Raw genomic sequence first — 24,649 nt, forward strand, 5'->3', positions numbered from 1 at the left:
CCCTTCAACTTTTTTGTCTGTACTGTCCATAATTTAACCTTGTGTGTGGTCTCTGCAATGTGTCTTTGGATTGCAGTTTCACAGTGACCTTCCCCCTTCTTACCTATAGCACAGGTATCCCTGTTCTGGGTTTTATCTGCCTGAATTTAGAATGGCTGCATTACTTGTGGCTGCTCAGGTTGGCCTCAAGACTTGCATATTATATGGGGGGGCTGTGTCCACAGGGCTGGGAGAAAAACAAATAGGAAGCTGCTTTTATCCCTTTTTCAGTTGCCCAGAGCTCATATTAAGAGCTAGAGAGTTGCAAGGTAGTGGGTCTGAAACTAATTACTGCTCTGGGACTGAATGTTACTTGTCCTGGGCGTTAAGCCAATGCAATTTTGGCAATAAGTCCATGTTTGGGACACGAACAAAACATTTCTGTATAATTTTGTTTTAAAAGTAAATATATAAGACTTTTCTGTGGCTGTTTAGGGCTATTCACGTATTCAGAGTAAGATGGTAAATCACAATGAAGATGGATCACGGTGTTTTAGATAATTATTCACAGCAAATAATATAATTCACAGCAAATAACAAGATATCAATATACTGCTTTTTATCACTCTGTCACTGTAGGAGGTAACATTACCAATTTTGCACTATATTCAGTTGTTACAAGGTGCTTCTCCAAGATCAGCACTTAATGGTTCTGAGCTGACTCTTCTGAGAACAAATGGCAATTAAAGAACTCAATCAAAGACTGAGAATAAATGTCAATTAAAGATCTGCAATTGTTTTCTTCAAGGTTTAATCTATCTTTTTTCCTCCTTCTTGCTCCTTTTTATTTGCCTGGTATATAGGACATGTGAATCTGAGTTATAGTGTTTCTGAGGAACAGACAAAATATCTGGAGGTTGCAGGTTTTTAGGTTTCAGAATCTATAGTGTTTGGAGTCTGGGTAAGAATTGCATGGATGTACGTTGAGCAAGCTGTATTGATTGTATGTCTTCTGGCACAAGACCAAGGAGACTGAGCCTTCTGGGTTTGGGGGCAGGACTACAGATCAGTCATAGAAGTGCTCAGTGGTTCAGGTGTGTGTGTATATGCATACACACGTGTTTTAGCTGTTTGCATTTATGGGCTTTAGCATACATGCACAAACATTGAGTTTCAGTGATGAGAGAGGTTTTTAACTTAGTGTCAGTGGCCTTTCAGTTTTAGGTGGCAATCTGCGTGTAGTACTGATTTTAATGCTGTATCTTGGTAGCATGGTAATTTGGTTGCCATGTGAATACAAATCTGCAGGGGAAATATTGAAAGTCTATTATTGTAGTTTACCAAGTATCCTGTGGTGTTCCTCAGAAAAGATTGCGAATTATATTTTTGCATATTAAAAAAGTAGCTGCTGCCCTTGAAGTCACAGATGTAGCCTTACAAGTATTTTAAAATACGTTTGCACTAAATTTTCTGAGAAACGAGAGACTTTTTCTGTTTGTATTTCATGGATTACCCATTAGCTGTCGGATAAATACCTTAACTTCAAGTCACACAGCTCAGTAGTGGAGCAAAAGGAAAAAGAAAAGGTCCTGGAAAGATGCCATTTTCACTGGCATTTATTAAAATCATTTCCATAAGGGAATGAGGAAGGGTAAGCTTGACCTGCTCTGCTGGGCGGGTGTGAGGGCTTCTCAGAACCTGAGTCACTATTATGAAGTTACTTCTCTCCAGATGAAGAGTTGAGCTGCAGCTCAAGCTCCTGTGCCCTGATTTGCAGAACATAACACGTCCTTCAGGTCATTCAATTTCTTAATGATTCACGTGGCAATATTGTCTGTTTTTTGAGGAATGGTGGAAAGTGCACACCTCGGTGCAAAGCTGCAGATAAGGCTTCAATCTAAGATTCAAGTTTATAACGTCAGCTCAACTGTGAAATGATGATGATGATTATGCTGCTGACTTTGTGTTGGTCTGTGTCTACAGGTAAAATTGGTTCACTTTCCTGTAGGTTAACTCAACACTTCTGCTGGCTGGTATTGTGCGTTTCACTCAGTGACAAATAATCCCTTGCCAGTTCCTTAGCTCTGGGTTAAATTTGTGGCAAGGGTGGCTGGGATCACAGCCAGCCTCACTCAGGGCATCGGCGGCTTGATGCCTCTCTTGGTGGAGACCATGGTAGTACTGTTTGAATGTTTCGAAATGACAAGTAAGATTAGTTTGGTATTGCAACACCTGGTATCATTTGTTTAGGTCTGTAATGATACTGTGTTTATAAAAGATTTCACATGTATCATGTTAAACGATTATCGTAATGAGTGATATTGAATCATAATGTAATTTTCTCTGATACATTTATAGAAAGAAAAATAAAATTTTTAAAATTATGAATAATTTTTTAAAAAATTGTTTCACAACTGTATTCCATTCATTCTACCTTTGTATCTAACAGGGCAAAAGTAAATTAAAGTAGTGTATACGTTAAGTAAAAATGCATCAGGGAAAAAGCGTTCATGGTGCTCAGTATCACTGGGGCATTACAGAAATGAATAAATTTCACTTTGAGGTTATAGGACAGTGGCTTTGTTCCTTTTGTTGCTACACGTGCTGCAAGTGGGGCACGAGTGACACTGACAAAAGCAGGCAGTAGTTCAGGTGTTAATAAAACCCCCTGGAAACAGGTGGTGAAGGAGTCCAGGTGGTGACATTCTGCCACCTTACATAGAAATGCACTTGAAAAGGAGAGACACCAGCCCGTTTCTGATGGGATGTGTGCCCATAGGGTCACATCTGCGCTGCCTTAGCTGGCTCTGTGTCATTTAACGGAGGAGACTTATTAAGAGAGAAGGTGAAACTGGGGAACTTGAGTACAATGTTCTCAAGCGGCAAAAAGCGGTGTTTAGTAACAAAATGGAAAGGTTGGCAGTGAGAAAATGAGCAATGATGGGGAGATGCACAGCAAAGTGCAGAAGCGCGAAGCAAGATACTCTTTTTAAAGTGTACACTGTCGTTCCTCTTTCTATCTTGCATTATCTGACTTGAGGGCAACCACATGACATAAGGTTATTGGAAGAAAAAAGGTTTTGTGGGAATAATTATAAATTAATCATAGAATGATTAGAATTGGAAGGGACCTCAAAGATCATCAAGTTCTAACCCCCTTGCCATGGGCAGGGACACTTCCACTGGACCAGGTTGCTCACAGCTCCATCCAATGTCTTCGTATTATTGCTTATATTACTTAAAATATTCGGAGCAGACCATGCTTCTGAAAAAATGATGTCAAGGCTTGCCCCAACTTCGCGTTCCAACAGCAGAACTGAAACAGTGTCTGTATGTTTCCTTGCCTTTTGGTGGGAAGCATCCAAGCTTCTCTTGGCTTCAGCTTTGATTCCCTGACAGTGTGTTCACTCAGGTGAGCTGAGGCGAGTGGTTGTTTGCAGACCTGAGACCTCTGAGGGAGGCTGCTGGGTCTTGCTCTATCTGCCTGAATCTGCGGGGCTGGAACCTGCTCCCTACTCCATGCCAAGGACTCAGAAGCAATGCGAGCTCTTAGGTGTGTTGGACTTGCAGGGCTCCACTTGCTGTCCCAACATAATCTTTTCATTCTAAAAATCTGCTTATACTCTCAGTGTAATGAAAATGGAGGTTCAGAATTAATTTTTGTCTATGAAAACCAGTAGTGTCATAGGGAATGCTGTCCCTCATCTCTGAAGTCAGTTTGTCCGTATTCCAGAACATGTCCACTTTATATTGCTGGATAACCTGGATATGAACCAAATTTTGGGTCCAGTTGTGATTCTTGGGCTAGATTCTGTTGAATGCTTCATAAAAAAAGAATTCAGTTCTCTTGCAAAACACTGGCAGGGGGCCTTCTGGGAGCACAGTTTTCAGCTGGGTTTTTATCAGCGTCCCCTGTGCTGTAGCACGTCTTGAGCACACTGGCAGGAAGGAAGGGAGGCGTGCACACACACGGGCTTGTCATCACTCTCGCAGATTTTAACAGGAAACTGGTTTTGCTGGAAAATCTTAAAGGTACCATATTTGTAAAGTTGCTTGTCTTTGCTGGCCTCAGATTTCCATTTGATACATGAAGGGAAAATGACATTCTTTATATTAAGATATTTTGACATGAAGAACTGGCTTTTAGAGTAGAACATGTTCTGCATTCCTTTATTGTATTTTATTTTATTTACACCTCACGTGTTTTTAGGGTACTGTAATGAAGAATCATGCTTTACATTATATTCAAGAGCTGGAGAAGCAGTATTTGATTATGATGTAAAAACATATACACACAGCTATATATTTTGCATTAGGCACTTTTTACAGTGGACAGTTCTGTTTAAGGAGTGAGAATGCTCTTGAGCATGAAATTGTTGGCCTCTAAGCACGTGCTAAGTTCTTCATGTAATGTTGAAAAATTGCCTTTTCCTCTCTATTTTCCTGACAATGGGTGGCATGGATGTGTGTTTGCATTTTTTTTCTTTTCTATCAATAACACTTCTAAGCTTCATTTTTGTTTCAGCAGAAACTAATAAATGCAGTACTGCAATATATGAAAGACGTTTAGGAGATGAACTTGAGAGGGAGAAGATTTAATAATCTGTATCTTTTCTGTCCTAAATACAAGGAGATGTTAAAAAAGAGACTTGCATACCACATTGTGCCAGATAATCTTATTTGCTCATGAGATGGGTCTAGTTGGGAGAGACTGCTGTGAAAAGGAACACGCGCAAATTCTGAAAAATGATAAAAAACCTAAAAATCCTGGCTACAAACCTTGTTCAGCCTTGTTCTGTGAAAAGTTGTATATGTGATTTTTCTTCTAGAAGAGAAAATAAATGCAGCTGTGTCTGTGAGAACTACCCTGTGCTGTAACTTGGCTGACTGGTGAGGAATAACTACAGAAATGAGCATTATTTGCCACAGAGGGCTCCTTTTATTGATGAACTATCTCTGTGCCTCCCTCGAAGACCAAGATCAGAGCAGAGCCTGGAACAGAGTCACCGTGTAATTGGAGCTTGCTGAGAAATGTCGTGCCCGCCGATTGCTTGGAGTGGTATGCAGAGAATACTGTAGCTCCAGGGGAGCAAAGATCATATCCAAGTTTTTCCAGTGGCCTAGCCAAACCTGAAGGAGTTTGCCCTTCCAGCCAATTGCCTACTGAAAGCCTTCCAATTTCCAACTTTCTTTTCTTCTCATGATCACTGTTCAAAGGCACTGGAATGTCATCATTAACATTTTGTTTTCACAAGAAGGCTACAGGCAGTAACACAGCATTTTCATTTGGGGTAGATTAGTTGCTGTGTACACAAGACATGAAATACTCTAAAAAGGTACAGATAAATCTTGTGATCGGATACTGATAAATCTTCGTGCTGTAACTGTGTGATGTTTGAATGGCATGAGCTGAAACTTCTAGTAGTGGATCTTACATCTTGGAAGCTTTAGTGTAAAAGCAGATGCAGTTGTTGCTATTGTCCAGTGAAATCAGCCTTACAATCCAGTCTTACTTCGACTTGAAAGCTGTAAAAACTTCTGAACAGAAAGTATCCTAGTGCTTTGTTTATTTATTCATCTCAGTGAATTATTTTAGTCCCACTGCTTGGCGCATCCCACGTTTTAGAGACATTAATGCACAGAAGTCTCAAGTGGAAACTTTAGTACTAGATTTAGTCATACGGTTTTCCAAATGGAAGATTGTATCATGGCTCCATGGCATAAATCATGATGATTTAAAATAAAGTTTAAGAAAATGGATAATAATGGTGAGAGATTGCTTTCTTCAGTCTTGTTTATTTGCTCTCCTTTTTTAAAGTAGTCTTTGCTCTTTTGCTTCATTTGTCTAGAGGCAGATGAGGGAGATCCTCTTAGCTGAGGCACCCATTTAACTCTTACCAACTCTTGAGGGAATTACAGTAATGTAATAATGTTTAAGGGAATATTTTCATTACTATACATTTAAATGGCTAATTGCTGTTGGTAGAGGGGAGCAGCCCACTAGAGTAAAAGAGAAGCAGAAAAACATAAGGTGCAATGAGACTTGAAATCTATGTCAGCAGTTTTTTTTCTAGGTTCAGTGTTGGGGAAACCTACTCCCTGGTCTGTGCCTGGAGAATACTCTTTCTGTTTCCCTTCCCACAGATGACATCAGCTCATTCGTAGGGGCTGGTACACTGAAAGCCACAGCAACAGCTTCGCTCTTTTTACCAGCCGGAGATATAACAACCCGGGTCCTGCTGGTACCATGGATGTGGCATCAGCACCAGGTCGCACCGAAAGCCCTGCCCTTGATGTCTCCGGGAAAGCCTGTCCCTTCCCTCGGGTCACCTGTGCTTCCCGTTCCCTCTGCTCCTATGGAGATTGTTTTCTCGTCCCTTTCGAGAGGCTTCCTGGAAATGTGTAGGGCTTAATCAAACATTGCTCGTTGCTTGCATTCTTTTAATTTCTTGATAAGCAACTTTGTGGTGTTCTTGTTTTCCACCCATCAGGCCACACTGGGCAATTGCTCTGTAATGTCAGGTTGTGGGTGGGGAAAAGGTGGCAGAGAGGTTAAATAATTTGTGTAATGCCCAGTCAGCTGCAGTTTCCTCTGTGGCATGCCCTGGACAAGTCTGTTCTTTTCTTACCTGAAGCCCCTTTAAATAGCTAAGACAAAAAAAAAAAATCTTCTAGAAAGAAAAAACATGGATTGATTTAATTTTTTAGGCATAGGATAGGTCATTAAACTAACGTGTGACACCATCTCTTTCTTTACCAACAGTGGTGGCCGTGCAGTGGCAGTGATAGCCTGCGGTCCCAGGGGTGAAGGGAAGGAAAGAAAGTAATTTCACCGGATTGTTTCAGACCTGTTTAAGTCTAAAACAAGCGTTTTACTCAGTTTAGACTTTAGCTCCTTATTGAATCAGCATCAGAGCTTTGGCAGTGCAAACTTACCCAACTTTCATTGTTCAAAAGGAAGGAAATAACATCTTATTTTTCTGATAGAGTAAACACGTTTTCAGACCTGCTCCCTGTGCTGCAGCCCACGTGCGCTGTTATAAAAGCAGCAACTGTGTTGGTCTTTCCTGTTTGTGTCACGGCAGAAGCTTTGATGCGTGTTGCTCAGAAGTTAGTTGCTACAGCACCCATCCTTCATCCTCTTGTGGTGCTTTTCTCTATCTCAGTAGATGCATGAGTTGAAGAAGCTTTTTTTTTTTTGTTTTGTTAAAATTTTGCTGTGAAAGATTTAGTCTCATCCTTTTCTGTATTTATCTTACATAATGTATTCTGACCGCAAGTCTTAAAATGTAGCTCTTTCTGAAGAATTGCAGCAAAGTTTGGTGCAATTTTAGAAAGTTTACAGATGTGCCACTGGGATCTGTGCTTAATAATTTAAATATTGCTATTTCTGAAGATCTTATAGAACTCAAGCTGGAGGGCCCTGGGAGCATCTGATCTGACCTGCATATGAATCATAAGGCAGTAACTTGCATGTAGTTATTCTTAAATTGAGCCTAAAAACTCATGCTCGGCAAAAGCCTAAAGATGTTTGGCTGAAGCAATCTTCTAGAAGGGAAAAACATCAAAACAAGTTGAGTTCCTTGGGTGTGGAGCTTCAGTGCCTAATTACCCTCCTTTTTTTTTTTTTCATCCAAGTTCATAATTAAGATGTTTCTGCTTTCACTTTCCACTGCTTTTGTTACGTTGAGTGCTAGGTTAGAGAGAGCTTTTAGTACTTACTCTTCTCACCCTGTGAAGGTGCATGTGACCTACAGACACCTAGTTTTCCTTTTTCATCAGCTAAGTGGTTTGAATGCAGACTGTCATTTGAAGGCATTTTCTGCAGTCCTCCAGTCATTCTGGTAGCTCTCTTCTACGCTGATCTGAACTTTATTCTTATCCTTTTAAAAAGTGCACACTGAGGCTGTATTCAGTATTTTTTTTTCTCAGTAATGGTTTTTAAGATCTTGTTTTAAGATTTAATATCTTGCCTGGGCTTTAGCCCAAGTCTGAAACTGAACTGTTTTACAGTTCACTTCTTTTTATGGTCATATTTGAGTGCAGCTACTGTGGCTTGAGGAACCAAGTTTCTCACAGTGTACACGGTGAATCTCGTTGTGACCTTCTGGTGGTTGTGCTAAACTTCAGTGCAGTTATGTACCGAAGAAAGTTAAATGCAAAATGTAATTATTTTTCTTGGAGAGACTGAATTTATTTCAACATGATAAATCAGAATGCTCATATGATTCCCGCTATTTTGGCATGCTGCTAAGCAAAGAAGAGAATGCAGTCCTAAGTATATTTGCATGTATTTGTACCTCTGGTCTTGCCCAAATCCTCCAAAATTATATGAATTCTGTTAGGCATATGATCTCTTAGCTGAAGTGTACTTGAGGATGACTTTGCTTTGGCTAACCAAACATTGGGTTTGATTTAAATATACATCTATATAGATATATGCATGTGATCATGCACAGATATATGCACAGATCATCCTGAGTGCCATTATGCAACACATGAAGGATGCCCAGGTGATCAGGCCCAGCCAGCATGGGTTCACAAGGGGCAGGTCCTGCTTGACAAACCTGATCTCCTTCTATGACAAAGTGACTCGCTTGGTGGATGAAGGAAAGGCTGTGGATGTTATCTACCTAGACTTAGCAAGGCCTTTGATACAGTGTCCCACAGTATCCTGCTGGAGAAACTGGATGCTCATGGCTTAGATGGGTATACTCTCCGCTGGGTTAAAAACTGGCTGGAGGGCCGGGCCCAGAGAGTGGTGGTGAATGGAATGAAGTCCAGTTGGCGACCGGTCACGAGTGGTGTCCCACAGGGCTCGGTACTGGGGCCGGTTCTCTTCAACATCTTTATCAATGATCTGGACGAGGGGATTGAAAGCACCCTCAGCAAATTTGCAGACGACACCAAGCTGGGTGGGAGTGTTGATCTGCTGGAGGGTAGAGAGGCTTTGCAGAGGGATCTAGACAGGCTGGCTGGATGGGCTGAGACCAACGGGATGAGGTTCAATAAGGCCAAGTGCCGGGTCCTGCACTTGGGTCACAGCAACCCCAGGCAGCGCTACAGGCTTGGGGAAGAATGGCTGGAGAGCTGCCTGGCAGAAAAGGACCTGGGGGTGTTGGTCGACAGCAGGCTGAACATGAGCCAGCAGTGTGCCCAGGTGGCCAAAAAGGCCAACAGCATCCTGGCCTGTATCAAGAACAGTGTAGTGAGTAGGACCCGAGAGGTGATCGTCCCCCTGTACTCGGCACTGGTGAGACCCCACCTCGAGTACTGTGTCCAGTTTTGGGCCCCCTACCACAGGAAAGACATTGAGGTGCTGGAGCAGGTCCAGAGAAGGGCAACGAAGCTGGTGAGGGGTCTGGAGCACAAGTCTTACGAAGAGAGGCTGAGGGAGCTGGGGCTGTTCAGTCTGGGGAAGAGGAGACTGAGGGGAGACCTTATTGCTCTCTACAAGTACCTGAAAGGAGGCTGTAGAGAGGCGGGGGTCGGTCTCTTCTCCCAAGTTACAGATGATAGGACAAGGGGCAATGGCCTCAAGTTGCGCCAGGGGAAGTTCAGGTTAGATATTAGGAAATATTTCTTTACTGAAAGGGTTGTCAGGCATTGGAATGGGCTGCCCAGGGAGGTGGTTGAGGCACCATCCCTGGAGGTATTCAAGAGAGGAGTTGACATAGTGCTTGGGAATATGGATTAGTGTTGGGTGGTGTGGTGGTGTGTGTGTGGGTTGCGTGTGTGGTGGTGTTTTTTTTTTTTGTTTTTTTTTTTGTTTTTTTTTTTTTTCATTGGTTGGACTAGATGATCTTAAAAGGTCCCTTCCAGCCTCTGTGATTCTGTGATTCTGTATTTATAGACGCACACCTTTGGTTCCTAATCCTGAGAGGACAAGCCCCTGAAATTTTCATGGGGCCTCACACTGTTTGGGCGTTTACAGAATGGGAGTGATGTTTTGCATAACTTAACAGTTCTTTAGGAACCATAAAAAAAGAAAAAAAAAAAAACCTGATCAAATCTGTTCTTTCAACTATTGAAAGATGGAAGAAAATATTCCACATCTGTTTAACCGGAAAGAACATCTACAGTGAAAGGTTTTTGATTTGGACTGTCTATGAGACAGTGACTTTTTCTTAAAAGCTGATTTTGGAGTGCAGGCTAACTATTGTAAGAAATACCCACTTTAAATCTTTCCTTTGTACGGCTGTGATGAGTTACAGAGCAGACTGCTAGCAATGGAGAAAAATTTTGTGCAAATTTCAGTAATTGAAATTCTGGCTCTTATTTTCTTCTCTTTGAATACTAGAGTATTGCTTATGTGAGTTTAAATCTCTCTGTATCTTCAACTATTCCATTACAAAATGGGTAAATGTTTCGTATTGTGGCTGTTCTTCATGATACTTTTCAAATACTAGAAAGAACTACTGAGAGCAATAAAGCAGTATGAATATATTACTTTTTTTAGGATGGAGGTAACCTTTTGATGATAATGTCCTTTGGTGATGAGTTACTAGCTTCAGATACATGTCTATCATTTGATCTCTTTCTTCTGTAACATGATTTCTAATGACAGGGTTGTAAGAATTTGTCCCCAGATTCAAAAAAGCATTTGTTTTCAAGTTCTTCAGTAAATTAAGACATCTAAGATCAGACAGGTGGCCTGTGGGATGCTCTGATTTCCCTGGTGCTTTTTCCTGGAGGAAACTGGGAGTGATCAAGTTGCAGGTACATGCCAAGCAGTGAATGCTTTCTTCTGCCTGCAACCCCACAAGACCTGTGCTGTTCCTCAAAGGAGAGGTGAGGACTCAGCCTCTCAGCAGCACTTGTCTTCTTCTGGCCACCGTGTGCTGGGTAACCTGCCCTGGCAGGCTTTGCTGCTCTTCATACCCATGCTCTCCTTCTCTGAATTTTGTGCAGGCAGTTTGAGAAAGATGGATGGATGTGTTTGATGGCTGCTGTTGCTGTGGGGAGGATGTGAGAGAAGGGATGTGGAGAGAACACGTGGTGCTTTGTGGGGTTCAGCAGTGGGAAGGAGCCACAGCCACTACCTGGCAGCGGGTAGCTGCCTCTCCTGGGATGGTTCCGAATCCCTGGTCTGGCCTCTGCAGCTGCTGAGGCTGGATTTTGCTGGCCTTCTTTCAGCTCCTGTCTGAAGTTTATCCAAGAGCCAGTGTTTTTCAATAGTTCCTGCTTTTTTTTCAGAAAGACTTTGGGCTTAATTTCCAGTTTTGCTGAGCTTTCACAGAGATATGAAAGGGGAGTGAGATGAATGTAGAAAGCCTGGGATAATCACAGAAGATAAACATATCAGTGCTCATATGTAATCTGGCATAAATGCCTGCATCTAGTGCAAAAGGATGTCTATCTAGAGATCAAAAGAATGTAAGAGAACTAAGGTTGAGATAGCCACACTGGGAGAGCAAGAAAATAATAAAAAAATGATGTGCTATTTTTAGTAGCCTGCTCTCAAGAGGATGCAGGCATATAAGAGTTTTGACAAATTGCTAGTGGAGTGGAATTTGGGAACACGTAAATTCAATGGATTTTAACCTTGATAGGGAAAATAACATTCACAGAAGTTTGTATAAGCTGTGATAGATTTGAGTCTTAAACTGGTGTTTCTTAGGACTGGTTTAGTTTGGGTTTGGCTTGTTTGGTTTTTTTTTTTAGAAGTTGTTACAGCAAGGAATATGTTCATCTGTGAAATATCAGGAAAGTTCCAAGTTTTTGTAATCTTGACCATTTAAAACGCTCTGGCCTAGACTTAATTTGCTTACATTCAGCTGCAATACCTACTTATTTTAATCACATCTAATTCTAGAAACCCATCTATCTACAGAGGGTTGTGTATTCATTTTATAATACTCAATTCTTCTATAATTACACATAACAAGCTGTGTTCTCGAGCTTAGCAATGGCTTTAGGGCATGGTGGGAAGAAACCAATGGTAAATTGATAACTCCTGACTTCTTGTGTACAGTTTTCAGGCTGCTGCTTTATCTGTTTTAATCCAAAAGCAGCCCTTAGAAAGAATCCCAAATCTGTGTTGATGCAGATGATTTGCATGCCAAAAACTGTGAAGAAGGTTAAAAAAGTGGGCCTCAAGATGGATTTTGTTTTATAATAGCTGCTTCAGTATGTAAACTTGGTCTTATTAAAAAGAATGAGAAAATCTGTGTATAGCATTGGGTAATCGTAGATGTTTTTGTGCTATTCTCTCTTTCTTTCTTTCTTTCCAGATTTGAACATGGAATTCAACCCATCAGATCATCCACGGGCCAGTACGATATTTCTCAGTAAATCGCAAACAGATGGTAGGTTACTGAATTTATTACAGTATTTGCTATTGCACTTCTCTCTAAACCCTTTGTTAGAATGTATGTGATTGATAGTCTTTTACCATATAATTCCCCTCCCAAAAAAAGAGGCTTTTATAGGCATCATGGTAGAGTTGAAAGAAGTCACACCTTTAGTTAATTATTTTGTAGAAGGTACAGGTTTGAGTCCTGTCGTGCCATGAAATTGTTAAGTTCCAAGTGATTGTTGTATCAGAATTACAAATATAGATAAAGCTTAATATAACTATATTTTAAAAATATTTTCCCTAAATAAAAAATTTTCTCTGTGTGTTGTTTTTTTTTTAAACTCTGAACATTAGGACAAGCTTCTGGGAAATGTGTGAGGACTATTTTCTTGAGAAAATGCCAGTTTACATTAGCTAAGAAGACAGTCCAGAGCTGCTTCTGATATAGCTAATACTGTAAATGAACTCAGTATTAGACTTTGATAATAAAACAACCCCCATCTGACCCAAAAATTCTCTCTTCTCTCATTATGGATTTGATATGATCATATATTTGTCTGGAGTATTTTTTTAATTCATAGACAAAATCATCCCTCTGGAATTATATTTGTTAAGCAAGCCTTTTGATAGAGTTAGCAGAATAGAAGCCATTTTTTCTGGCTCTTTCATTCCCTGTTGGACATGTATGACACGTTGTTTTAGAAGTAGATGAATAATCGATGCAAAACACATTATTTTCTACCAAGGCTTTCAAAGCAGTTTCTACATTGTAATTCTGACTGTTCAGTATGAATTCTTTGTCCTTCTTTCTGCTGCCTATAAATGCCGGTTTTGATTTACATAGTAAATTGCAGTGTCAAGCACATCACTTAAAAATAATATAGTTTTCACTTACTGTATATTTTTTGCTAGTTTTTGAGCATGACTAGAACAAAGAGGATATACATTTAGGCCCTAATTGAGGAGTTGATTATGTGAGTACCTCTTTTGACCTTCAGATTGTCCTTCTGAATTCAGCCGTGCTTCTGTCAGTGCCTCTTTATGTGGTTGTGGATGTGATTTACCATTTGGTAGTCTGTAAAATGAATATTACAATATTTCCATAGTACACTGTATTATGAAGTTTGTCTGTTTTATAGTGTTTTTATAATGTTTTGAGACTGTATAATCCCATATGGATGCTATCTATTTCTTGTTACAGCTTGTTGAAAGAAAGTAAAAAAAAAATTCCAAGTCCAACAACTAAAATTTTGACCTGATGATTATTCTGACTTTCAGTAATAGTGGTTAATTTATTGCAGTATGGAGTCAATTGTAAGCATTTTTAAAAATGACAGTTTATACCAATGCTAGAGTTGGTCTATGAAACTTTGTCCTAGTTTACGTAATATGAAGAGCATATTCTTGAGTGAGAACAATTAATTTAGTGAAACCACATAGAAATATTATCAACAGGAGTGTAAGATCTGTTGAGCTATCCTTGATCATGGTGGAAAAGATCCAAAGGCTATTTTGCTTGTACAAAAGAATAAAGCAAACATTTATTATTGCAGAATTCTGCAAACATTTATTTAATGATGTATCGCCAATAACCATCCCGTTCTGATGGGACAGCTCACAGTAGCAAGCATTTTGCTTGGCTGTATTTTGGGCCTGTTGTGGAACCAAGTGAGCTATAGAAGTTACCACACTATTCAAGGATATTTCCTAACACCAAAATGCAATAAAATGCTTTTTAAGGGGAAAATATAAGGGTTTCCTAGGGTGTTGTAGGGTTGTGTTCTGACAGCCTGCTGCGGAGCCTAGGGACCCCCAAGACTTCTTAATACAATGTACAAGGGGAGAGCTGAGCTGGCAACGTTGAAAACACCTAACTTGGGCATGTAACTACCTCTCTCCATCACTTGTATAGTTTTGGGCTGGCAAACCTTCCTGTTGACTGTAAGCAGTAATATTTCTATAGGTAAGACCTGCAGACATTTAAAATACCCATACTGGAGAGCTGAGGGGCATCAGGACTCAAGGTTTTGTCCAGGATCTGGCTGTGACTCTTGAGTGTACATCACGTGTTTGTACAATGGGAAATGGCCGAGCCCATCACTACGTGCTAGAGGGATTTGGCAATGTTACTTTCAGGCAGTTCCACGTTTGGCTTTCTAGTAGCCCTGTACTCTTTCAGCCTCACTGGTAATCTTGTAGAACTGTCCTGGCGTAGGAGCTGTGCTTGAGCTGCTTGTGATCAACATGCGAGTGAAGAGCAACAAGCTGACTCCCTCAACCCTAATGAGACAAGATGTGACATCTCTGGATATTATGTGGTCTGAATTTCCCATTGTTTTGTGAAGCTTGGATGCCATACTAAGCATCTAAACCTGTCCTCTCCCTCTTAGTTGGTAGTCTGAATGAATCTTTAATTACCTGAGAGTTCAATGTAGAGAAGTTGAAGACACAACAAATATTAATTTGATTCCTAAGTAAAGTAGCTTTTCTAAATGTTTCCAACAGTTTGTGGGAACTTTCTAGGTGCTGAATCTTACATGAGTAATTCTCTCTGCTTAGGAAGCTATTAAAGAATATCACCTTTTATGTCTTTAACTTCTATGAGTGCTTTATGCAAGTTCTCCCTTGTTTGCTGAGTTTAGCCTGTAAGCAGGATGGTCTAGGTAACTGAAAAGCCGTGCACTATTTAGTGTGTGGTTGGGGTTAAACCAGGGTTTCCAAACCTTAGCATGCCAATAATGTAACTTCCTTTCCTTAAGAAACAGCAAGAGGAAAATGGTTGCTACTTCAGGGTGCTGGTAATGGTCTTTCCTGTAAGTGGGTTACAGCTGCCCACCTCTCCTGACTTGCATTAGGCTTTACACATCCAATGTGCTGGCTGAATTTTGTAGTATCAGTGCAATGATGGGCTTCAGACAAAGAGGGTTTTGAAATTGTATTTATACAGTGGATAGAAGTGAAGGAAGCTGTACTTACTCTTTAATGTTAACTAAGACCAGTCTCCTGTCTTGGATAAAACAAAAAAAAGATTTTAAAACTCCTAAAATATGTGAAATTTTTGCTGATGTAATCCTCAAGGATTTTGTCTTTGATCCTGATATGGGTAACATTAAGATAGTCTATAGACATTGCACAGAGAAAGTTTCTGTTACAGCTCAGTGAAAAATACATACATACATACACACACACACACATATACATGTATGTGTGTGTGTATTTCCTCACTCCCTTTTTTTTCAGGATAAAATATTTTCCTACTATTGCAAAAGTTCAACAATAAGAGTTGAAAGTGCCTGCAGAAATAGGAACAGGTCATTGACCTTAAAATGAGGAAAATTTGGCAGCATCTCAGTCTCCAGTTGAGGAGTTCCATTCCAACTTTCAGATTTTAAAATATTAGAAAGAAAGTAGAAGTTTAATTTTTAAACTGACTCTAAATCTGTTCAGCTTCATTTCCTCAAAATCCCATGCTTGAAAGCCAAAAGCCTGGAGTTGCAGTTAGGAGTTTATGCTACAAAATTATATTATATAATTAATTATATGTTATAATATGGTCTGGTCTGCTGAAGACTGTACTATGCTGTGTGAGCAGTGCGAAGTGTTGTTAAACTGACTGAAGCCAAGTGATGGAATTACCACTTTACAGTCATTTTAGCTTGGCAGAAGTAGCCTTTTGCCTTGTGCAATAATTGGCTTTCCCTTGTTTAAAGGGAGGATTGTGATCACAAAAGAAAGCGGTTATGACAAAATGGGATTCTGCTATGCCTGATTCCCCATTGGCATGTATTCTGGAAAGAGCTGAGCCTTACACTGGGCCAGGAGGACAAAAGCACAGTTGCCTTCGTGGAGTCTGTCACTGGAGAATCCAGGCTCACTGTATTTCTGTTACATGGGGAAAAGAGGGGAAGGGAGGTCAACGGGGTGTTTGGAATAACGTGCAGCTTGAGCAGGGAGAAGTGAAGGGTGTGTCTAAATACATGACGTGTGTAAATAAATAGATGAATAAATTCTTCTGGAGAATGGAAACAGCAAATGGGAATGAGCTGTGAGTGTTACTCTTGCTTTGGTAAATAGATTATTGTGCTTTCATGGGGAGTTGAATAATGGATACAAGAGAAAATACAGAACAGAAGAACTAAGGTAGGGGAAAAATGGTGATTAAAATGGAATTTGGAATGTATGTACAGGCTGTCTTTATGGGATTTTACCCATAAGAACTTTGTATGTGGTATAATTGTTTGTGATTAAAACACTGTTAAATACTTAATTGTGTTCAAAATTTCACAGTTAATGGGTGTTAATTTTCAGTTATGTACTCTGCAGCTTATCAGAATTGTTTACTGCCTGTACATTGCAATATGCAATACTAGACAAATACTTTGACTATTCTTAGAAGTGAGTATCTACCATCATTTTGTTGTTTCCCTTCAGATTTCTTATGTCCCTTGCTGGTGATAAATGCAGGGTGTGGAACTTAAGTGTAGTGCAGTGTTTTAGCAGGATTTCAAGCAGTTTAACTATTTACTAGATGATCAGAGTTTTCCTGCTGTTCCTGTTTAATTCTGTTTACAATGTCCGTAATTGTGGATCTGAGCATGTACTAAGTGACATGGCTAACATCTGTCATGTGTGATTCTCCTTTCTGCTCCCTGGGAGGAAAATTATGTAAGGATTTTTAAAAGTTTTTTTCTTATTTTCTTTTCATTTTATGTCTGCATTAAACACAATTATTTCATGGTATTCACACATACAGCCTTGTTTATGTGAGATTGCTTGCTTATAAAAGATCACAAATAATGGCTTCTCATCCAACAGGGAATGGACAGGCTATCCCACCATTATGAACACTCTTATTTTGCTAAGTGCATTGGGTTGCATAGCTTTTAAATCATGATGCACCAAAGTGCATTTAATCACTTACAGCATGAAACCATTATTATTTTAATCCTGCAGTTTGATTTATGTGTTAGCTGCCTCCAGACTTGTATCCTAAATGCTGTGGTATTTTCACTGGAACAGAGCTCCACAGGCTCTCTATGGGGTGAGTTAATTGGGAAAGTGCTTAAAAAAATTAAATAGAGTATATTTAATCAGCTGTAATAAGCATCTGCCTGACAATTAAGACTCTATACATCTATCTCCCTTGTTGTTGCTGTTTACTTTCTGAATATTTTGGCTAATAGTGGTTTTACTTGCAAGCCTTGCTTGTGGTGACTGGTTCATACTCACCAAAGTAAAATATTTTCATTGTTATATCCGACGTGAGTAATAGTTCCAGGCTTGCACCTGATCATTATAGAAGGCAGTGGTGTGTAATGCATATGGTTTCAAGGCTGCTCTATGGGAGTTGGTGCACAGTAAGCTGTGATGAGAATTTCCTGACTCCGTGGTGTAGCTGTTAGGTGCTTTCACACCTGAAGGGTAGTGTAGGCACCTCTGCAGGAAGGTGCCTTGCACGAAGGCACTGGTGGCTCAGGAGTACCCACACAGAGAACTGGTGAAGGATGGCTACTCCATTGCTAACTTGGACTGTGGCTTACTGCATATTAACTTTCCCATGCGGACCAACGCCTGGTGAAGTACCCAAATGGATGAGAATTTAATCCATCGCCACACTAGTGAGCATAAATGCCTTTATGCGTACAGATATATGTTCCTTCTGTGTTTGATACATAAATATACTTGGTTAGTGCAAAAGCAATTATAATGTTGCACATAGCCTCCTGTTCTTCTTTTTGTTATAAATGGTATATAAGAAGCTTAATCGGGAAAAATAGTCATGTAATATTTCTATCATATTTTGTGTTTTTGCAGTGAGAGAAAAACGCAAGAGTCTCTATATAAACCACGTAAGTGAAAATGCCTCGCTATGCAGCTTTCTCCTTGTTGTCTATATTATACAGTAAATAAGAGTTATCACACATGATTTCCATATTGGTGAGAGGGTTCTGATGCTTCAAATGTGTGTTCTGCATCAGGATCCAGAAGTATAGGTCTCTGCTATTGAGTTAGTGGAACAGATCTGTTGGTTTGAAGACAGTATCATGCTCACAACTGGTGTACATAGGTAACCGGCATCTGGGACAAAGAGCTGCACACAATAGTATGATTTTTAAAATTATTACAAAAAAACTCTCAAAACTTTAAATTACATTTATGTGCAAGTTTGCTTTGGCAGAGAGCTGCAGCATTTGATATTTACACAGAAGTTCTGAAGTGCCTGACCAGTGTTGATGCAATGTAAATGTGGATTGACGTGGTACATGCTGCGTATGAAGATGGGGTTTTGATACGCTTGTGTCCCCCGGGCATTTTTCAGTTCAGTTCTCTACTGTTTGAATCAAATTCTTGGTGAATTTGAGACCAAATCCCCTGTAGCCTGCTTCGGGTATGGGACCAGGCTCTTTGCCCCAGTTGGTATTGTTTGTACTACTGCAGCACTTAGAACCAGTGATGTTCCCCTGTGCTAAGCCTTGTGCTGAAATATCTGGAGTTATGCCTCAGTAAAATTGAAGAGGGAAAGAATTAATTGCCTCCCAAATGGTATTTGCCTTTAGGGTGAAATGGGGAGAAGTCCTCAAACGTTTCTCTGTCTGGAAATATAGGCCATAACTTCATGAATCATTTTTAGGCCAGTAGAGCTGCTGAAAGAAGCAGATGTGGTTTATACCCTCTGCATTCCTCTGTGCTGGGGCGAACGTTTGTGCAGCTCCAGGTAAACTGGATTGGGGCAGGAATGCGGGATGCAGGTAGATTCAGCACAGCAAAAAGCTAAAATGCATCTGCTCCTAAATGTGATTCACTTCAGGGCTTGCACCCACAGAACAGGAGGGAAGGAGGAATGAGCAGGGAGTGGGGCGAGAACGCAAGAGCTGCTTCATTTGTTGGTAGAACTGATTTGTGCCAAGTGTTTCTGAAACTACTGCTTGGCTTCAAAAGCAAGCTAAGATTTTCAGTTTCCCAAGAGTTAAGATTTTGAGAAGTCATGAGATACTGTGAGGCTTATAAAAGCCTTAAAGTTGGCCCTACTAGGTTAGCAGATATTCTCAGTGCTTCTCACCTTCTGTTCCCCTGTGAAACGTTTCCGTTGTTCACAGTGCATGTAAACAGCTAATGCACTGGGTTCCTGTAAACTTAATAATGTGTGCTTGGTAACTACCAGCATGCCTTTTAGCCTCAAATTTGGAGGGTTCAATGCAAAAAAAAGAATATTTAGACACTGCAAAGCAAGATGTTAACTGAGTTTCTGTGACAGTCCACCTTGTGTCATGGATGAAATTCTCTTCTGTCCTGAATCTCTTCATGTCCTGTGAAAGATGGGTTCTACATTAAGCAGATTGAACAAAGATGACTCTCACAAATGCTGCTGGAAGCACAGCATTGCAAACCCTGGTATAAAATATTTCTAGGCAATGCTGGACTTGTTGCAGAAAAGGGAAGGGTGATCAAGTCACTGAGGAGTTGTGTTGTGGGGAGCTCAGTGTGGCAGCTTATGTAGTTGATAATCTAAGCGCTGTACCTCCTAATTCCTTTTTTTTTCCCAAGTATCATTCAAAGCATTGGCTAAGGTAGCAGCAATGTAAACTTCCCCCAGTAGTCTGGTTTACTGCTTCGTTAAATCTGACTTCTTTGTACTTATAAAGTACTTCTTCTGAATTACAAAGCTAAAAATAACTTTTATGAAGCTGAAGTCCGTACCATGGTGCTCTCTGTGTGTGTCCTTAAAAATCAGAGAAGTTTTTAAACCAGTACTTGTAGATAAGCTATATTTTCAACTGTGGCCTGTGATACTGAAGTTGTTACTTCAGCACACCTGTAAATATTCATTCAGCACCTCCTAAATATTCAGTCTGCTAAAGCTGATGCACAAACTGGTGATCATTTTTGAAGTGGTTACTGTGGCCTTTAACTGGAAATTGTGTTTAGGTTTGTAGACTGCAGGGAACCATCGTAATTTTCTTAGACCGCCTTGTTTGAAGAAATTTGAGGAAATAGGTAAATTTAACAATTGTACGTGACAAATTATGGGTAGTGTTTACATGATAAGTGAATTTATGATATACCCTATTGGTTGATCATTTCTTTTCCACCATTCTTCAGTGTGTGCTAAGTGTATTTCTGACAGGAGCTATTGCTACTCATCTGTTTCCTTGTTGATGTGAAGTTTTGGGTCCCCACATCTGCTCTGGAGGAGGCAAGCTATAGGACATTAATTTTGGAACGTTGTTTTGTCTTCCTCTCAACAACAACTCCTTACCATAATGCAGCACTCTTCTCTTTTGTGGTTTTTCCATAACATCATCTTTTATTTTTCTAAGTCTTGTATACCTGTTCTTATTTTGTGACAAATAACCAAGATGAGCAACAAAATACTTTTATCTTTTTGTGTGCTATCTTACTGGTTATTTTGCAGGCAGAGTTGAACATCTCCCAAATGATCAGGGTGGCTGGCTAGCAAGAGAATTATCAAGGAATGTTGTGCTTTTTCTTCTTTAACTGCTTGTTGAGTTCTGTGTAGTAACAGCTGAGAATAGTAGTTTATACAAATACAGTTTTAAAATGTTATGTATGGAAAAAAAATTAATATTGATTCTTTTTCATTTAAAAATGCACTGTCTCGGTATGATAACAACACTATTCCTTTCTTGCTTGCCCTTGTTTGTAGAATATTTTAATTGTCTGAATAGTTTCCTTTCGTCCCCAAATACAAATAGCGGGTTCCTGCTTTCATTTATTGCGCTTTGCAAGGGCTGGCAATTGCCATGTTTCAGATTCACCTTGTCAGTAGGTGTGATGGAAGAAGCCAGCAGCTGTTCTTTTTTTGGGGTGGGGAATGCCAGGGGGAAGGAATGACAGTGGGGGTGACAGGGTGCTAGGGAGAAGCCGTCATCTCTCAGTCTTCCCGTGAAGCCCAGGGAGACAGAAGACAGGTTGGAGATGGTGCTGGATCCTTTGCACAACTTACAGCATCCTTGTCGGTGCTGGAAGTTACCTGCCTGCAGCGTACCTGGCGTGTTTGCTTTCTGCCAGCCTATTTTAATTTTTAAGCAACTGCAGCAGACACTGTTTCCCTTTCCCGTTTAACTGGCAGTTGTTTTTTGTTGTGGCTTTAATGCTGCTTCAGTGTGCACATGTCTTTTCTTTTAATCTGCTTAGTCAAGCTGCTGAGGGGGATAAAGATGCAGACTAAGATAGAGGCGTTTCCTTTTTCAGAGAGGAGAGATTGCATCAGTATCAGGAAACCAAACAGGAAGACATGTTTTATGTATTTTGGGGGAGGGGGTGGAGAAAATGTGAAATTTTAAAATTATTGTTTGCAGTAGTTAGTTCTTTGCACTGTGTGATTATTTTATTGCAGGGGAAAGGAGCAGGAAAGGGGAGGGAAAAGTTCTTTTCTCCATCAAGTTTTTCTAGCAATTTTTCCTTTCAGACAAGATGAATATGCTCTGTTTGACAAAGTACTTTCTTCTCTTCTTGGCAAGATCTGCTCTTAAAGTTGAATCTGTGTTTAGGAGCAGTAATATTCAGTAAAAATAAGGGATATTTTTTGCATATTGGAATATTTCTGAAGGAAGATAAAGGGAAGGAAAAGGAAAGGAAGATAAAGGGAAATAATACCTCTCTGTGGTTTTGTTGATTCTGGAGACCCTTCATCAGCTTTGTAGCAACAGCTTCCTTTCAGCATCGTCCTGTTTCAAGATCTGGACATGACTTCCACTGTCTGCTACCCAGCAACTCAATGTTCAAATCGCAGCACACTGTTTTTATCCTTCCAAGTAGAAAAACAAACACCTGTGTATAGACCAAAACTTTTTCAGCTTCCTGGGTATTACTCATGTCAGAACCCTGGTCCCTGTAAGTGACCCTGTAGGGATTTGCATCAGGGGAAGCTTCTTCCCAGCTTCTTCCCCATCTCTGCTGATGGGGACTAGCGGAGAACAGAGGGGTCTTTTGCTGTACGTGGTGTGGCACAAGCAATTTCTGTGAGACTTTTTGCGTGCTTGAAATGATGTATGGTATTTGCCTCTGTGTAGCCCCCAAATTTTCCTGTCACAGTGGGTAAAGAGGCTGTTCCACTTCCCTATTGTAAAACTACTAGGCATGTGACGGGTAATCAAACACTTCTAGCTAGTGAATATAAAGAGTAAAAATGTGCATGCCGAAATGGGAACATAATCTAAAAAGTTCTTTAGTCCATGAAAAATGCAAAGCACAACGTAAAATATGAAATGTTATTTTTGTTAAGTGCTTGAGGATGGCTATTGTAAAGGTTTATAATTGCTGTCCAAATTCCTTATGATATTTTAATTAACATTCCTTACTCAAAGAGAAGAACAAGATAAACTGGAAGATAGATTAGAGGCTTCTCAGGTGCTCTTGAAGCTCTACTAGAGATTGCTTAGTCTGGTCTTTGCTCCTCTCCATTGCAAGATCACAAAAAAACAGGTCTAGAGAGGGCCTTCAGAGGTTATCTGGCCCATCTAGCAGATTCCTTACACTGATGCCATTCTTAACAGGTGCTGTTTAAAATGCTTTTTCAGGCTTCCGATAAGTTAGAATAAACAGGTTTTCATTAATAGTTTACTTAAACTTACTGTTTGGAATGTTTTTTTTCTAATGTCTTTCAGCCCCTTGCTTCTTTTCCTGTACTCTAGAGTGAAGAATTTTACCTCTCCTGTCAGCCTTAAGGCAATAAGTTATATGAAGTGGCAAACATTTGTAGGGGGCGGAACAAAAAATAACTTTTAAGGAGGAACAAGAGCACACAGGATAGTTCTTTTACAAGGCTGCTATATAATACTTGCTGTGCTGGGAGCCTAATAAAGTCCCTCTGGTGAAATTGCACAACACTAGCAATTATACACTATGTAAATATAAGCCTTTTAGTGTTCAAAGAAATACTTAATCTTTTCAGGTTTGTAAAACAAGATGTTTTATCAGTGGTAAAGTAGGGCCTGTGTGTGCCACAGAAGAGTTAACCAGTGGTTGCTAAGTCTCCCAAGAGCTCGGTGGTACGCTGACATAATTTTCTATAGTTGCCATGAGTAAGGACAAGCTTTGAGAGCCAAAAACCTGCAAGTACAGATCTAGTCTAAGGGATCAGTTTTGGACATCATCAAACATTGGAGAGACTAATCAACTGAGGAAAAGGTGGAATCATGTCATAGACTGATGAGGAGCAATGTGTATTACTTAAGAGTGGTTGGGCTGGACCTTTTTTTTTTAATTGTAGATATTGGCAGAGAAAGGTAAGCGAACAGTGGTGCAGTTTCCTCTAGCTTTTGTTCAGGTGAACGTACCCATATCTAGCCACTAAATGTAGACAGTTGTGCTGTAGTATCAGATTATGCAAGATGAAAATGCGGCTTTGCAGAGCTGTGCAGAGAATTGTGTTGCATGGCTTCCTTGATTCTGGAAGTACTTTGTTGACCTGTAAAATCATGTTTCTGCTGTGAAAAATGTTGTCAGAACTAAATCATGTCCTGAAGCAACAGGAGATCCACAAGATAGGAACCTCCCTTTTCCAAGTCAAAAGCGGTGCTGGTATTTGTGCTCACTGTTGTAATTTGGCTTCGTGTGTACTTTTACATGCCAGTTTTGCCTATTAGCATTTTGACCAGCCTCTACTGCCTGGAAGCTAATGGGCATGTCTCCACAGACGGGTGCAAGCAGGCCTCAATTTTTCCACGGGGGAAAATACTATTTAATAGTAGCTTTTAAAATCATGCGATAACTTACACCTGGTTTGACGGAAGAAGAGACAGTGCTATCATTATTTAGGACAGAAGCTGAAAATTATCTTTTGATGGACAAGTGCAAAAGAACACTGAAAAAGGCTAAAGCTCCTCTGCCAAACTGGAAGCTGGCTGGCTGAAGGCCAGCTCTGGTACAAAAGCTGTATGGCTTCATTAGGGAAGTGTCGCGCCCAAATGAACAAGTCCTGCTGAGCAGCAGGGCAGCGTGCCATTCCAGTGTGACTGAAGAGCTTCCAGGACAGAGCTGGCTGGTACCCCTTCTGGCCAATTCTGAGTGTGGGGTTTGGTCAGTGTGCACCTGTCCATTGGGTGTTTCTACCCCAAAAAATTCTACCCTGAAATGACTATTTTAACAAAAGAAATGGTAACACTTCCCCTTTCCCCACAAATTTAGGTTTCATTTGAGTGATGCTAAAATGAAGGCTGAGAGAAATTCATCCTTCTGTGTAGTCTCATGGTGAATTAGTCAGGAATTTGTGATTCTTTTCATAGCAGGTACATAAAAGCAGTTCTGCAGAGCTTGTATGATTTTGATGGCAAACTAAGCCATTCTTTCTGATAAGATGTATTTTACGTAAGCTTCAAGTAAATCATATTGTTCAAACGTCTTAAAGCA

General features: G+C 40.2%; 1 protein-coding gene across 5 annotated transcripts in view; it reads left to right on the plus strand.

Moving 5' to 3' along the window:
• CCNY (cyclin Y) overlaps positions 1-24,649 on the plus strand; it is a 127,616-nt gene that overhangs the window by 63,192 nt on the left and 39,775 nt on the right. Inside the window, exons 2-4 of one of the 5 annotated variants that reach the window (XM_074157035.1) lie at positions 12,213-12,287; positions 16,934-16,942; positions 18,092-18,126. In XM_074157035.1, coding sequence (XP_074013136.1) covers positions 12,213-12,287; positions 16,934-16,942; positions 18,092-18,126 — 119 coding nt within the window. Of the gene's footprint in view, positions 1-12,212; positions 12,310-16,933; positions 16,943-18,091; positions 18,131-20,085; positions 20,093-24,649 lie in introns of all 5 variants that reach the window. The other 4 variants (XM_074157033.1, XM_074157036.1, XM_074157034.1 and 1 more) reach the window with 4 other exon arrangements.

Source organism: Numenius arquata, chromosome 12 (assembly GCF_964106895.1).
Source record: "Numenius arquata chromosome 12, bNumArq3.hap1.1, whole genome shotgun sequence".
NCBI classification, from domain to species: domain Eukaryota; kingdom Metazoa; phylum Chordata; class Aves; order Charadriiformes; family Scolopacidae; genus Numenius; species Numenius arquata.